General features: G+C 38.1%; 1 protein-coding gene across 2 annotated transcripts in view; it reads right to left on the reverse strand.

Annotated features, from left to right (window-relative positions):
- RNF17 (ring finger protein 17) overlaps positions 1-13,772 on the reverse strand; it is a 127,583-nt gene that overhangs the window by 93,403 nt on the left and 20,408 nt on the right. For both annotated transcript variants that reach the window (XM_007528942.2, XM_060194751.1), the window contains exons 5-9: positions 10,693-10,773; positions 7,316-7,416; positions 2,629-2,800; positions 677-753; positions 293-367 (exon numbers count right to left, since the gene is read on the reverse strand). In XM_007528942.2, the coding sequence (XP_007529004.2) occupies positions 293-367; positions 677-753; positions 2,629-2,800; positions 7,316-7,416; positions 10,693-10,773 (506 nt within the window). The remainder of the gene's footprint in view (positions 1-292; positions 368-676; positions 754-2,628; positions 2,801-7,315; positions 7,417-10,692; positions 10,774-13,772) is intronic.

The raw sequence follows: 13,772 nt of genomic DNA on the forward strand, positions 1-13,772 counted from the left end.
CTTAGGGACACCTTACCTGGTAAGATGACTGACTGCCTTGCCAGGTGTGTAGCCTGGGTTTGAGTCCCCCTCCCACCACTAAATCACAGTGCTATGACACCAAATGAATGTGGGCTATACGGGTGAGCTATCTCCCAATCTGAAAATAAGACATTTAAAGACACCTTTGCATAGAGAATAAAAAAAAACACCCACATCCAGAGCCAGCAAGATGCACACTCAAAAGAGTCATTTTTCCTGTCTCTTGGGTCCTGTCAGACACCAGTAGCATGCTGCCATTTTTTATACTTACTTGGCTGAGTTCTTAAATTCAATCTTTCCCATATTGTTGAACATACAAATGACCTCACTGCAATTCATATTCACCCTGAAATATTAGCATATAAGTGTTTAATAAAAGTTTATTTCTTTCTCTAAATAAAAACAGGTTGCTAACATTAAAGTTTGGGCCCAGACAAGTCTTATAAAACATTTTCTCAATAAAGCTAAATTCTAAAGGAACATATATATATAACTTTCTAATTTATCATGAATTATACTTATTTAAATTGGTTGCTGAGTTAGGAAACATTTGTAAATCAAAACTTCACTGGACAGTTGCTTACTATTTTACTAACTATAAGCTCTAAAATATTTTTTATACTTGTTATGTTCTCTTAAATTATAACCTACTTACCTAGGTGAGCTCCTTAGTTTGAGAGAGTTAACTTGTGATAATTCACTTTCAAATGTTAACTTCAAAGTTTGGATAATCTAAAACAAAACAGAAATGTTATCCGTGTGTGACTTTTTTGTTATAAGTATTGGTAAAGCAGAATAAGGTTTTAGAAGGAAAACTATATTATTTGGATATTTAACTATGGTGTTCAAGGTTTGATCTTTGATACTCAAATGTAGGGAGATTCAGTACATGCTTTTTTCTTTAGAGGAAATTAAAATCTTTTGGGGATATTAACAAATAATAACCCAAAAACAACAAAACCCTATAGATATTAAACAGTATATTGCTAAATTATCAGAGAAAATTATGATCAGATTCATTGCATAACCTGTGTTGCTATCTTCAAGAGTTTCTTTTTCAAATCTTAAAACTTTTCTCATAGCTCAGTGGCACTCCTTGTGTATATACATTATAACTTTCTTACCCACTCATCTGTCATTCAGGACTGGGGAGGGAGGAAAGGGTGGGGTTTGGTGGGAGGTGGACCCTGGGATCCTGGTGCATGATGGTAGACTCCAACCTAAGTTGGGAGTAAGAGTGTTTTGTAGACACTTATCACAGGGAGATGGGAACTTTTACTCATGTGTCAACAGCTGTACTGTAAACCATATTAACCTTTTAATAAAATGAAACTTTTTTCACTTCATAATATCTCACTTGAAATACATAGGACACTCTTATAAATAGAATACTTTGTTCCCCCCTTCTTTTTACCAGAGCACCACTCAGTTCTGGCGTATGGTTGTGTGGAGGATTGAACTAGGACTCTGGAGCCTCAGACATGAGAGTCTCTTTACATAATCATTATGCTATCTCCCCTACTCACCCTTAATATTTTTATAGTTAGAGATGGAGGGAGGCCTGGCCAAGTAAGATGATAGTAAACTTTTCTCCTTTGGTTGCAAGTTAAGGGATTTTAGAGGCAGGTAAACCAATGGTTTATATTTCATACTGCAGTTCAGCCCAAACATCTGATTATTTGTGGAATATAAGTCCCTGAGGAATTTAAAGACAAAAGCAGGATCTATATTCCAAAGGAGCAAGGTAGAAATTAGTGAGGACGATATATAGTTAACCCAATCCTGCCAAATGACCTCATAAAAAGTACTTATTCTGCCCAACTTTGTGCCCTAGACGCATCATTAGACAGGGCAGAGCTGAAACACTTAATCTCCACAATTAGGGCAAGAGTCTGGAGAAAGTAGAAAAACCTGAATGGGATCTTGGATTAAATTCTCAAGTCAAGAGCTGACAATTGTATCTAAATCATGAAAAAAGTACAATTTATTTAGTTATTCTTATCTCATTTTATTCAAGTGTCCTAGAAACATCAATTTAACATCCCAGTATCATCTTACTTGTTCTCATGTGTTACAAAGGACTTGTTATATCATTTCCCTGGTGGAAAGTAATAATGAGAGGGCAGAAAATTTATTAATCCTTTCCTTAGAGTTAAAAATTCTAAATTTGGGAGTCAGGCTGTAGTGCAGCGGGTTAAGCGCAGGTGGCACACAGTCCAAGGACCAGTGTAAGGATCCCGGTTCAAGACCCCAGCTCCCCACCTGCAGGGGAGTCACTTCACAGGCGGTGAAGCAGGTCCGCAGGTGTCTATCTTTTTCTCCCCCTCTCTGTCTTCTCCTCCTTTCTCTATTTCTCTCTGTCCTATCCAACAACGACGACATCAATGATGACTACAACAATAAAACAGCAAGGGCAACAAAAGGGAATAAATAAATAATAAAAAATATTTTTTAAAAAAGAAAATAATTTTAAAAAATTCTAAATTCATGCCAAGTAAGAATAATCTGAAAACCAAATCTATTTTAAAAACTTAAATGTAAAACTTCAAAGCATTTAAAATATTCTGCCTTGGAAAAATTTACAATACACATGAACTATAAAATTACCTGACTCATGTCACAATATGTCCTCAGAGAAGGTGCCAATTTTAGCTCTTTTGCTATCTTCATAGTTGCATCCAAATAATTTTTTTTCTCTTCAATGTAGTTCTTGGCCATTGTTACACTTGATAAATAGTCATCTGTATTTGTTATTACTTCATCACACAGTTTCTGTTTCCTTCATTTAAGATTAAAAAATTATTTTGTAATATTTCAAAATCAAAATGAAAGTGAACTGACATTGAATAGTAGGAAAAGGGTAATTTTGATGAACATATTGCTATATGATGCATTAGGTTGAAGCAAAATGCATTACAAGTGAAAACGATGTAAATACTAACTAGAAAAATAGGATATACTTACATCATAGATATAGCTTTAATTGAATTAAACGCAAGGAAGGTACTAGCTTCAACCTAAAAAGTATGTGAAATCCTAGCCTTTTTTGTAGTCACTCTGAGGTATTACAAGAACATAACCTGTATACTTTTCTCACAAGGATCCAATTACACATTTAAAGTTTCAGTTGGTATGGGGAATGGCTCACTTGGTGGAATGCACACTTTACCATGCACAAAGACTTGGGTTTAAGCTTCTGAACATCATCTGGGAGCATCTCATATGGGGGAAGTTTAAAAAGTGGTAGAGAGGTCGTGGTGTCTCGATTTCTCCTTTCTATCTCTCACCCTTTATGTATGGGGGTGGGGGAAGAAACTGCTGAGAGGGAGGAATAATGCAGCCACAGCAGTCCAATGATAACCCTGGTGGCCAGAACTCATGTGAAAGCTTCATAAGTGGTGGAGCAGTGTTGTGCGGTCTCCCCTTTCTCTGTCCGAAAAAGTTGAGCTGGAATGGTAAGGCCCCAACAATGACTGTCACACCCTTAAAGTAAAACCCTGTGGTAAAAGTTTCCATTAAAAGATACATATACAACATAAATGTAACAGTGAGACTTTATAATGAGACTATATTACTTTGCTAAATCATAGCTTAGGCAACAGTCAAGTATAATTCAAAGTAATCATTTAGGAAGGCTAGACATTACTGATACTGTATTACTTACATTATTTTCTTTGCTACTGGACAATTACCTTAGAAAGGCAATTAAAATTTTTAAAAATATTTATTTTCCCTTTTGTTGCCCTAGTTGTTTTTTACTATTGCTATTTTTTTTACTTTTTAAATATTTATTTCCTTTTGTTGCCCTTGTTTTTTTTTTTAATGTTGTAGTTATTGTTATTGATGTCGTCGTCATTGGATAGGACAGAGAGAAATAGAGAGAGATGGGGAAGACAGAGAGGGAGAGAGAAAGACACCTGCAAATCTGCTTCACCACCTGTGAAGAGACTCCCCTGCAGGTGGGGAGCCGGGGGCTCTAACCAGGATCCTTATGCTGGTCCCTGTGCTTAACCCGCTGTGCTACAGCCCAACTCCCAAAAGCTTCCCCCCACCCCCCAGTGAATCACCAGCTTCTGGGAAGGACAGGTTTTGAACTTGAAAACTGTGTCTGTTTCAGAGTCCACAGGCAGAGCCACTACTCCAGCCAGACCATGTAAAAGAACTTTTTTTTTTCCCCCAGTGAATCATCAGCTTCTGGGAAGGACAGGTTTTGAACCTGAAAACTCTGTCTGTCTGTCTCAGAGTCCACAGGCAGAGCCACTACTCCAGCCTGACCGTGTTAAAGAGTTTTTTGTTGTTGTTGTTTCCCCACTACCCCTACCCCCGTGAATCACCATACCAGCTTCTGGGAAGGACAGGTTTTGAACCTGAAAACTTTGTCTGTCTGTCTCAGAGTCCATAGGCAGAGCCACTACTCCAGCCTAACAGTGTGCTTGTTGTTATTGATGTCATCATCATTGTTATATAGGACAGAGAGAAATGGAGAGAGAAAGGGAAGACAGAGGGGGAGAGAAAGAGAGACACCTGCAGACCTGCTTCCTCACTTGTGAAACGACTCCCCTGCAGGTGGGAATCCAGGGGCTCGAACCAGGATCTTTATGCTGGTCCTTGCACTTCGCATTACGTACACTTAACCCCCTGCGCTACTACCCAACCTCTGCAATTAAAATTTTGTACCATGTATACACATATCCATAAGTTAGGGGCAACTATATATCTCAAAGTAAAAGTGCTTAATAGCTCCCTGTGATTAGACTTAGACCTAGTAAGCTCGGCAAGCAAGCAGAAAGCACTAAAGAATGTGCCATAAATTGTCTAATCTAATACTTACTATTTAGTCCTAGTCACCTTCCTCTCATACTCCCTACTTCACTTCAATAACTCTATCTACTAAAAACAAAAGAAAGTAAAATATATCATCTAATCTGTTCTTACAGCATGAGCATTACTGTTACCCCTTGATAATATTTAGTAGAAACACTGTATACAATTGGCTAAGAGATAAACTGGCAAAAATATGTATCAACTAAAAGACAATTATTGTCCCTTTGTTAGAATCATTGAACAAGTAAATTAAGTAAAACTTAAGGTTAACTCAGACCCCACTAAAATCCTAGATACATTTTCTCCCTAGCTTGAGGCCAGACCTCATAAATCTAAGTTTGGATAGAACAAATGACACTCAACACTAACAACTGGAAGAAAGTTTAAGCTTGTCAGATAAAGAAAGACTACAAAAGCTGAATAAGGGCAAGAGACTGTCTCACTTAATGGTGGCCGTTTTGGTCAGTACCAGACCACCCCATCACCTGGGGCCCTGCCAGGGAATCCTTGTATTCCCACATAGATATAATGGGCCTAGACCTCTAATAGACTCCTTGCTCCACCATCACTTCCACCAGGAATGTCATCATAAGTTCTCTTGAAGACTTGGACTTCTCAAGGACCTTGCCCTCACTATAAAGTAGCAATGGTAGGGACTGGCCTCTTCTCTTAAGGTAGGTTGGTATTGATAGTATATGCACTTAATTGGGTGCACCAATGCCCAGCTTCTAGGAGGCTGGTCTTGAAATGATTATAGCCTAGTATGTTCCCAGCTGTGACCATGGACTGTGAGCTCAGACTGACAGGGACTCAGAGTTATACAGGCTCCTGTGCTAAATATAAATATATATGGGCCCTAGGTCAGATGGATGGGGTATACAGTTAATTGTATTTATATACTTTCTTCAAGTTTGGGAGCTATTCTCTACCCTAATCCAGCTTTCTAGCCTATTCTAAACTCTGACACCAGCTTCGCTGACAATATTTTTAATCTACCTCCATGTTAGCGATACAACTCAAGCAAAAATTGCTAAAGTCATAGGTCCCCAGGAACATACCTAAAATAGACCTTCTAGCTTCTTTCCATCCTAAGATCTCTATTCTCATCTGCTCTATTCCTACTTTTGTCTGTTTATTAAACATTTTGTCCTGCTTCATATCTTAATTGCCTTTCAGCCACCAAGTTGCAGATGCTACTATGATTCCATCCTGACATCCCTGAGCAGACATATTCTAGAATCTCACTTCTCCAGAGCCCTAACCCACTCTGGAAAAATAGAAACAGGCTGGGAGTATGGATTGACCTACCAATGTATAGGTCCAGTGGTGAAGCAATTACAGAAGCCAGAACTCTCACTTTTTACATCCCATAAAGAATTTTGGTACTAGGGTGTCAGGCAGTAGTGCAGCAGGTTAAGTGCAGGTGGCGCAAAGTGCAAGGACCGGCATAAGGATCCTGGTTCGAGCCCCCGGCTTCCCATCTGCAGGAGAGTTGCTTCACAGGTGGTGAAGCAGGTCTGCAGGTGTCTCTCTCCCCGTCTTCCCCTCCTCTCTCCATTTCTCTCTGTCCTATCCAACAACAACAACAGCTATGACAACAATAAAAATAACAACTACAACAAGTGCAACAAAAATGGAAAAAATAGCCTCCAGGAGCAGTGGATTCATAGTGTAGGCACCGAGCCCCAGCAATAACCTTGGAGGCAAAATTTTTAAAAAGGGGGGCAGGTCACCACCTCAAGGCGCACCTGGTTGAGCATTCATGTTGCAATGTGCAAGGGCCCAGGTTTAAGCCCCCCGGTCCCCAACTGCAAGGGGGAAAGCTTTGCGAGTGGTAAAGCAGGATTGTGGGTGTTTTTCTGTCTCTTTCCCTCTCTGTCTCTCCCTTCCACTTGATTTCTGACTGTTTCTATCCAATAAATAAAGATAACAAAAAAAATTTTTTTTTAATTCGGTATACACCCTCAGAGGGGGAGATACGTTAGGGGAAAATGACCAGAGGGCTCTGAATTCCAATTCCATCAGGACCCAGAAAGAGAAGAGGAAAAAAGGAAGGGCATTTGGAAGTAGCAATAAGTGTAGGTGTGACTTTGAAAGGAAGAAAACACAGAACCATAGAAAAAAATGGACAAAATATATATAAACATAGTTACAGAAATAATAGTCAACCCATATCTGTGACCTTGAGAGGACTACTGCAGTTTCCAGTGGAGGGAATGGGGACATAGAATTCTGGTGGTGGGAACGGTATGGAATTATTCCCCTGTTGTCTCATAATCCTATAAATCAATATTAAATAACTAATAAAAATGAATAAAAACTATAAGTTATTTATTTTGAAGTTGTAAATATTGCCAGTAGGTACTGCCAATTATATTTCAAACTTGCTTAAAAGTTGTTCAAAGGAATAAAATGATAATTTAATGTTGAAAATGCAAATTCATTATGTCTATATTTTTTAAATTAGTACCTGGAAGCAAGAGCAGTAAAAAGTTGATTAAACTGTTTCTCCAGAAGCTCTAGATGATTGACTGCTTCTTCTTTTGATTTACTGTGTATATGTTCAAGCATCTGTGAGCAACATAATACAAGTACTAATTTTGTAATAATTGTACTAATTAACATAATTTTGATAATAAAACATAATTTTAAAAACATTTTAAAAATAACATGGAGATTAGGTGATAAAAATGGAAGAAGTAACAGAGTTCAGTTTTTAATCTTAGTACTAGTACTTGTTGGCATGATCATGCTTTTGCTAGTACTTTGTTAAAAGATTATTAAATCTGGAATAGCAAAGAGAATCACCCGAGAATGCAACAAGATAAGATTAGGATCACTGTATTAAATGTTATGAATACTAGGAAATGAAATAAAAACGTCACTTATATTTATTATACCTCATTCACCTACTATTGGCAATAAGCACTAGATACCTGATTTATTATCTCTTATTTTCATCCACATTCTTAGTTACAAAGTATGCAATTCAACTTTGGTTAATGTAAGAAAAACAGGAATTCTTATTTTGTTGTCATTGTCTCCATGACTTCATTCCAAAATTTTTTTAAAAATAATAAACATGACAAAAAAAGGGGGGAAAAACAGAACAGTACTGAAGTCCCCACCTCAGTCCTGTGGGGGAGGGGCTACACTTAAATTTGGATCACACACATGGCAAAACAGTTACCCATCCTGATGAATTATCTTGTTGGCCCTAGAACAGAAATTCAAAGATTTTTATCTTGAGAGTATTACCAATTAGTGGAGAAAATGCTACAGAATATTTGAGAACTGAACACGCAGAACCAAAGAAACAGAAGAACTGAGACTACCACAGGCCTACCTACCTATTGCTACCGCTAAGTGGCCATGACAGACTTTTGGAAACCATAGAAGTAAATTTTTAATTTTCCTTGTTTCTTTGCCACAGTGCACTTGCAAAGTTTCAGGCTAGTACATGCTATGGACAAAATCTAGGTCATGTACCCCAATCTGGTCATCATTTATATGTAGCAAATATGTGATCAGTCCACCATCTACTGTGGAAATCAGAGGACAGTGTTGCATTCCATAGACATAAATTTAAATGCTGTATGGGGAAAAAAAGGAACTTTAAATTCTACTATCAAGCCATCATAATCAGATAGTTTAAACAGCATGGATTCTAAAAATAGGCTAAGATTATATTCCAGATTGGGATAACATACTGGTATGTGTATGTTCACTGTGTACTAAAAATCATTTAGCTAATACTATTCACATATGTAGAACCTCTTGTAAACTATTGTTTATTTTTATTAAGCTCACTTCACATAAAATCTTGTTGTGAAAATTAAATGAGAAAATATATCAGAAAGTGTAAAAAAATATATATATATCAGGATCACTCTGGGAACCCACCAAGCCACAGGGCAAATTTGTAATCTTACTTTATTTCACCAAGGATGGGAAATGAGTTATGAAATTTCACTCAACATTGAAACATGAAATAAACCTCAGAATCATCATTAAAAAAAAGTTTGTTAAATCCACTATGCTTTCTAAACACCTTTCTTAACCCATTTTTATCATTGGAGGAAACAAGTTATATTGGTTAGACAAAGTTCTGTCTAGTAGGATTCTTACAGTATTAACATATTCTAAACATATTAAAATATTTATCTTAAGTGCCAACTATTTCACATACTTCGTGTATTTTGAGATGTTACTCTTTCCCCTGCCAACTTCTACCTTTTGGAAAGGGACTGATTGTCTATCCTATCCCTGCTTGACCAATGCATTTAGGAGATAGTCCATTATTTAGTTTCAGAGATCACAAGTAGACAGGAATTTTGCCCTTGTAAGAATCCTATCCAGAGTCTCACCATACTTCATTTAAAAGATTTATATGAGCTTTTTGAACTTGGAGTCAATGTTGATGGAGGTTAAGACTTTTGGAGGTGGCAAAATAGTTTACCTGGATTGTGCACTTGCTTTACAAAGTTCATGACCCAGGTTCAAGCATAGACCTCACTGCATTGGAGGAAGTTTTGGTGCTGTGCACTCTTTATCTCTACTGAAAAATTCAGCCTGGTGAGGTTAAGCCTCAGACACACACACACAATTCTGGAGTGTATTTGCTGTTTCCACATGAAAATAACATGAATCTGAGGGGAACCATAGAGAAAATTGTTATGGGCTGAATTTCATTCACTGTTCCCAAAATCCTATGCTGAATTCCTTACTCCCCTATTCTCCCCTATTAATGTTTTATTTATTTACTTATTATTGTATAGAGACAGAGAGAAATTGAGAGGGGAAGATAGGGAGAGAGACAGAGAGACACCAGCAGCCCTGCTTCACCACTTGTGAAGGTTTCCCCCTGTAGATGGGGACCAGGGGCTTGAACCTGGATCCTTGCGCACTGTAATGTGCACACTTAACCAAGTGCGCCACTGCCTGGCCCCCCTCCTATTCTTTTAAATGCCTTACTTATAATTTGCTGTTCTGGTGGTTAGAACTTAATTATTTGTTATTAAGTGAGCAAATTCACTTTTAAGGGATAGAGTGAAGGAGGAAATACATTAAGAGTGTCTGTATAGCTGTGGGTATGGACTGACCTGCCAACATCCATGTTTAGCAGAGAAGCAACTATAGAAGCCAGACCTCCCACCTTCTGCACCCCAGAGAGACGTTTGATCCATACTCCCAGAGGGATAAACAATAGGGAAGCAGCACAAGGTCTGGCTGGACTTGTGGCTCTGCCTGTGGACTCCGAAACAATAAGGAAGCTTCCAATTGAAGGGGGATGGGATATGGATCTCTGTTGGTGGAAATTACATGGAACTGTACCCCTCTTATCCTATAATCTTGTTAATCATTATTAAATCACTAATTTAAAAAAGTATCTGTATAATGATATAAAGCCATATAATGAGGTAGGTTAAAAAATGATCTGTACCCCACCTGCTGGGAGAAAGCTTTGCAAGTGGTAAAAATAGTGCTGCAGGTGTATCTTTCTCTTTCCCTATCTCCACTCTCACTTCTTGATTTCTCTATGTCTCTATCCAATGAATAAATAAGATAATAAAATTAAATAAAATGATCTGCAATGCTCCCAAGAAAAAATTCAGCTCACAGCAAAAATAAATTGTGGTTCTTTGGCAGAGTTTGGATTTCCATAGGCTGGAGACCAATGCTAGCAGGCTATGGATGTTTTCTATTCTTTTGTAATGTTTCCTTATCATTAGATTACCATGCTCAATAAGTTAGCACTAAGATTTAACTTCAGTTAACATCCTAAAATACACAGTAAATATATTATGCCTTAACTCATGACAGGATATATTCATTAAAAATTCTTACTTTTATAGCATTACTTAGCTGTTCAAAATTATAACTTGCTGTCTTCAATGCTTCATCAATTTCTTCTGCAATTTTGCTCTCCTAATAAGGAAATGAGGAAACACAGTAAATTAAAATACAAACTAGATAGATACATTAGTTGCAAAAATAGTAAGTACAATTTACGCTACAAAAGTAAAACAGACCCACTAAAGTAATCTAAAAACAACAAAAATAATGATTTTAATCTTACTTAGTTTGAGGTGAAAAACTATAACACCTGCAGACCTGCTTCACTGCTTGTAAAGTGATTCCCCTGCAGGTGGGGGGCTGGGGGCCTCGAACAGGGATCCTTGTACGGGTCCTTGCTCTTCATACTATGTACACTTAACATGGTGTGCTACTGCCCCTATAATTTTGAAAAGTTTATCACAGCAATAAAATAATACATGTAGACATTACATTTTAAAGAAAAAGATAAGTTGACTTATGTTAAGATTTAAATTGGAAGCCAAAGGTAAGATTAAGAGCTTTCTCAACTGCTCCTTTTATTCATTCCCTTCTCTCCTTGACCAAAATACCATTTAGTTCTCCATTATGATAGTGAGAAGAATTGAACTTGGGACATTTGGAATCTCTGGCATGAAAGTCTTTTTATATAACTGTTTTATTATCTCTCCCACCTTCTCTATTTATGGGACAGAGGCCTTCCACATGTGCAGTTCCACTGCTCACAGGTCAACAACTTCTTTCATTCTTTGTACTTCAGATATAATAGACACAGAGAGGAAGAAATACCATAGCACTGGAGCTTCTCCTGTTGTTATGGTACTGGCACTTGAACTCAACACACTGCAAGGTTATCTCCCAGTTTCACACTAATTAGCATTTTAAAAAGACTCAATACTTGGGGCTGGGATTGGGTGGTGGCACACCTGGTTGAATATACACACGACAGTGCACAAGGATCCAGGTTCAAGCAAGCCCTTGGTTCCCACCTGCAGGGGGAAAGTTTAATAAGCAGTACAATAGTGCTGCAGGTCCCTATCTATGTATCTCTCTATCTATCTATCTCCCCTTCCCCTCTCTATTTCTGTGTCTATCCAAAAGAAATAAAAATATTAAAAAAGAGATTAGCAATATGATTAAAAAAGACTCAATACTGTATTTAACAGCAATGTGAAATTATTCTATTTCTAGTTCTAATATATTAATGTGTGCACTTAACCAGGTGTACCACTGCCAGGCCCCTATATATATTAATGTTAATAGGCCCTGGACATAGGAGTTATACTATTATGTGCAAAACTGAGAAATGTTACACATGTACAAACTACTGTATTTTACTGTCGACTGTAAACCATTAATCCCCCAATAAAGGAAAAAAAATTAATAGGCATATGAACAGTTAGAAGTCAGTCTTCCAACAATATCATCATAATCAACAATAAAAAAGCCATTAAACTTTTTGGTTGCCATTAAAACAGCAGGACTGGGAAGATAGCATAATGGTTTTCAAAAAAAGACATTCATGCCTGAGACTCCAAGGTCATAGGTTCAATATCTAGCACGACCATAAGCCATCAGCAGTATTCTGGTATGTGTGTGTATACACACACACACACACACACACACACACACACACACACCCCTACACACCTCTGCAATTAAAAAAGATAAACTGTGTCCTTTGGAACAAGATGATGACAGTTTAGGTGATTATACTTTTTTTTTTTTTGCCTCCAGGGTTATTACTGGGGCTCAGTGTCAGCACTACGAATCCACTGCTCCTGGAGGCTATTTTTTCCATTTTGTTGCCCTTGTTGTGGTTGTTATTGTTGTTAAAGCTGTTGTTGGACAGGACAGAAAAAAATCTAGAGAGGAGGGGAAGACAGGAGGAGAGAAATAGACACCTGAAGACCTGCTTCACTGCTTGCAAAGTGGACCTGCCCCCCACCCCCCACAGGTGGGCAACTGGGGGCTTGGAATGGGATCCTTAAGCTGGCCATTGCACTTTGCGCCATGTGCGCTTAACCTGCTGTGCTACCACCCTGCTCCCGGTGATTATACTTTTTTATGAGTAAAGAAATCAAAGACAGTGGTCCAGGAGGTGGCGCAGTGGTTAAGGAATTAGACTCTCCAGCATGAGGTCTTGAGTTCAATCCCTGGCAGCACATGTACCAGAGTGATGTCTAGCTCTTTCTCTCTCCCCCATCTTTCTTATTAATAAAATAAATAAAGTCTTTTTAAAAAAAGAAATCAAAGACAACTACTGGATGCTTTCACTTATACATGGAATAAAGGGAATTGAAACTTGCAAAAGAAAAAGAAAGGTGACTTCTGTTGATGAGTGGGATCATCCCATACTCATCTTTATCTTTCTGACTTAGCTCACTTAACATAATTCCTTCTAGCTCTGTCCAAGATGGGTCAGAGAAGGTGGGTGCATTGTTCTTGATAGCTGCATAGTATTCCATTGTGTATATATACCACAGCTTTCTCAGCCACTCATCTGTTGTTGGGCACCTGGGTTGCTTCCAGGTTTTAGCTATTATGAATTGTGCTGCTATGAACATAGGAGTACACACCTCTTTTTGGTTGGGTGTTATGGAGTCCTTGGGGTATAAGCCCAGGAGAGGAATTACTGGATCATATGGAAGGTCCATGTCTAGCCTTCTGAGAGTTTTCCAGACTGCTCTCCACAGAGGCGGTACCAATTTACATTCCCACTAGCAATGTAAAAGGGTTCCTCTGTCCCCACAACCTCTCCAGCATTTGTTGCTGCTGTCCTTTTTGATGTATGCCATTCTTACAGGAGTGAGGTGGTATCTTAGTGTTGTTTTAATTTGCATTTCTCTGACAATCAGTGACCTAGATAGAGCAGTTTTTCATATGTTTGTTAGCCTTTTGGATCTCCTCTGTAGTGAATGTTTTGTTCATATCCTCTGCCCATTTTTGGATGGGGTCATTTGGTTTTTTGGTGCTAAGTTTGCTGAGCTCTTTATATATTTTGGTGATTAGTTTCTTGTCTGATGTATGGCATGTGAAGATCTTCTCCCATTCTGTGAGGGTTCTGAAAGGGAAACTAAAAGCAGGACCTG

This window comes from Erinaceus europaeus, chromosome 7, assembly GCF_950295315.1.
Source record: "Erinaceus europaeus chromosome 7, mEriEur2.1, whole genome shotgun sequence".
In the NCBI taxonomy this organism is placed as follows: domain Eukaryota; kingdom Metazoa; phylum Chordata; class Mammalia; order Eulipotyphla; family Erinaceidae; genus Erinaceus; species Erinaceus europaeus.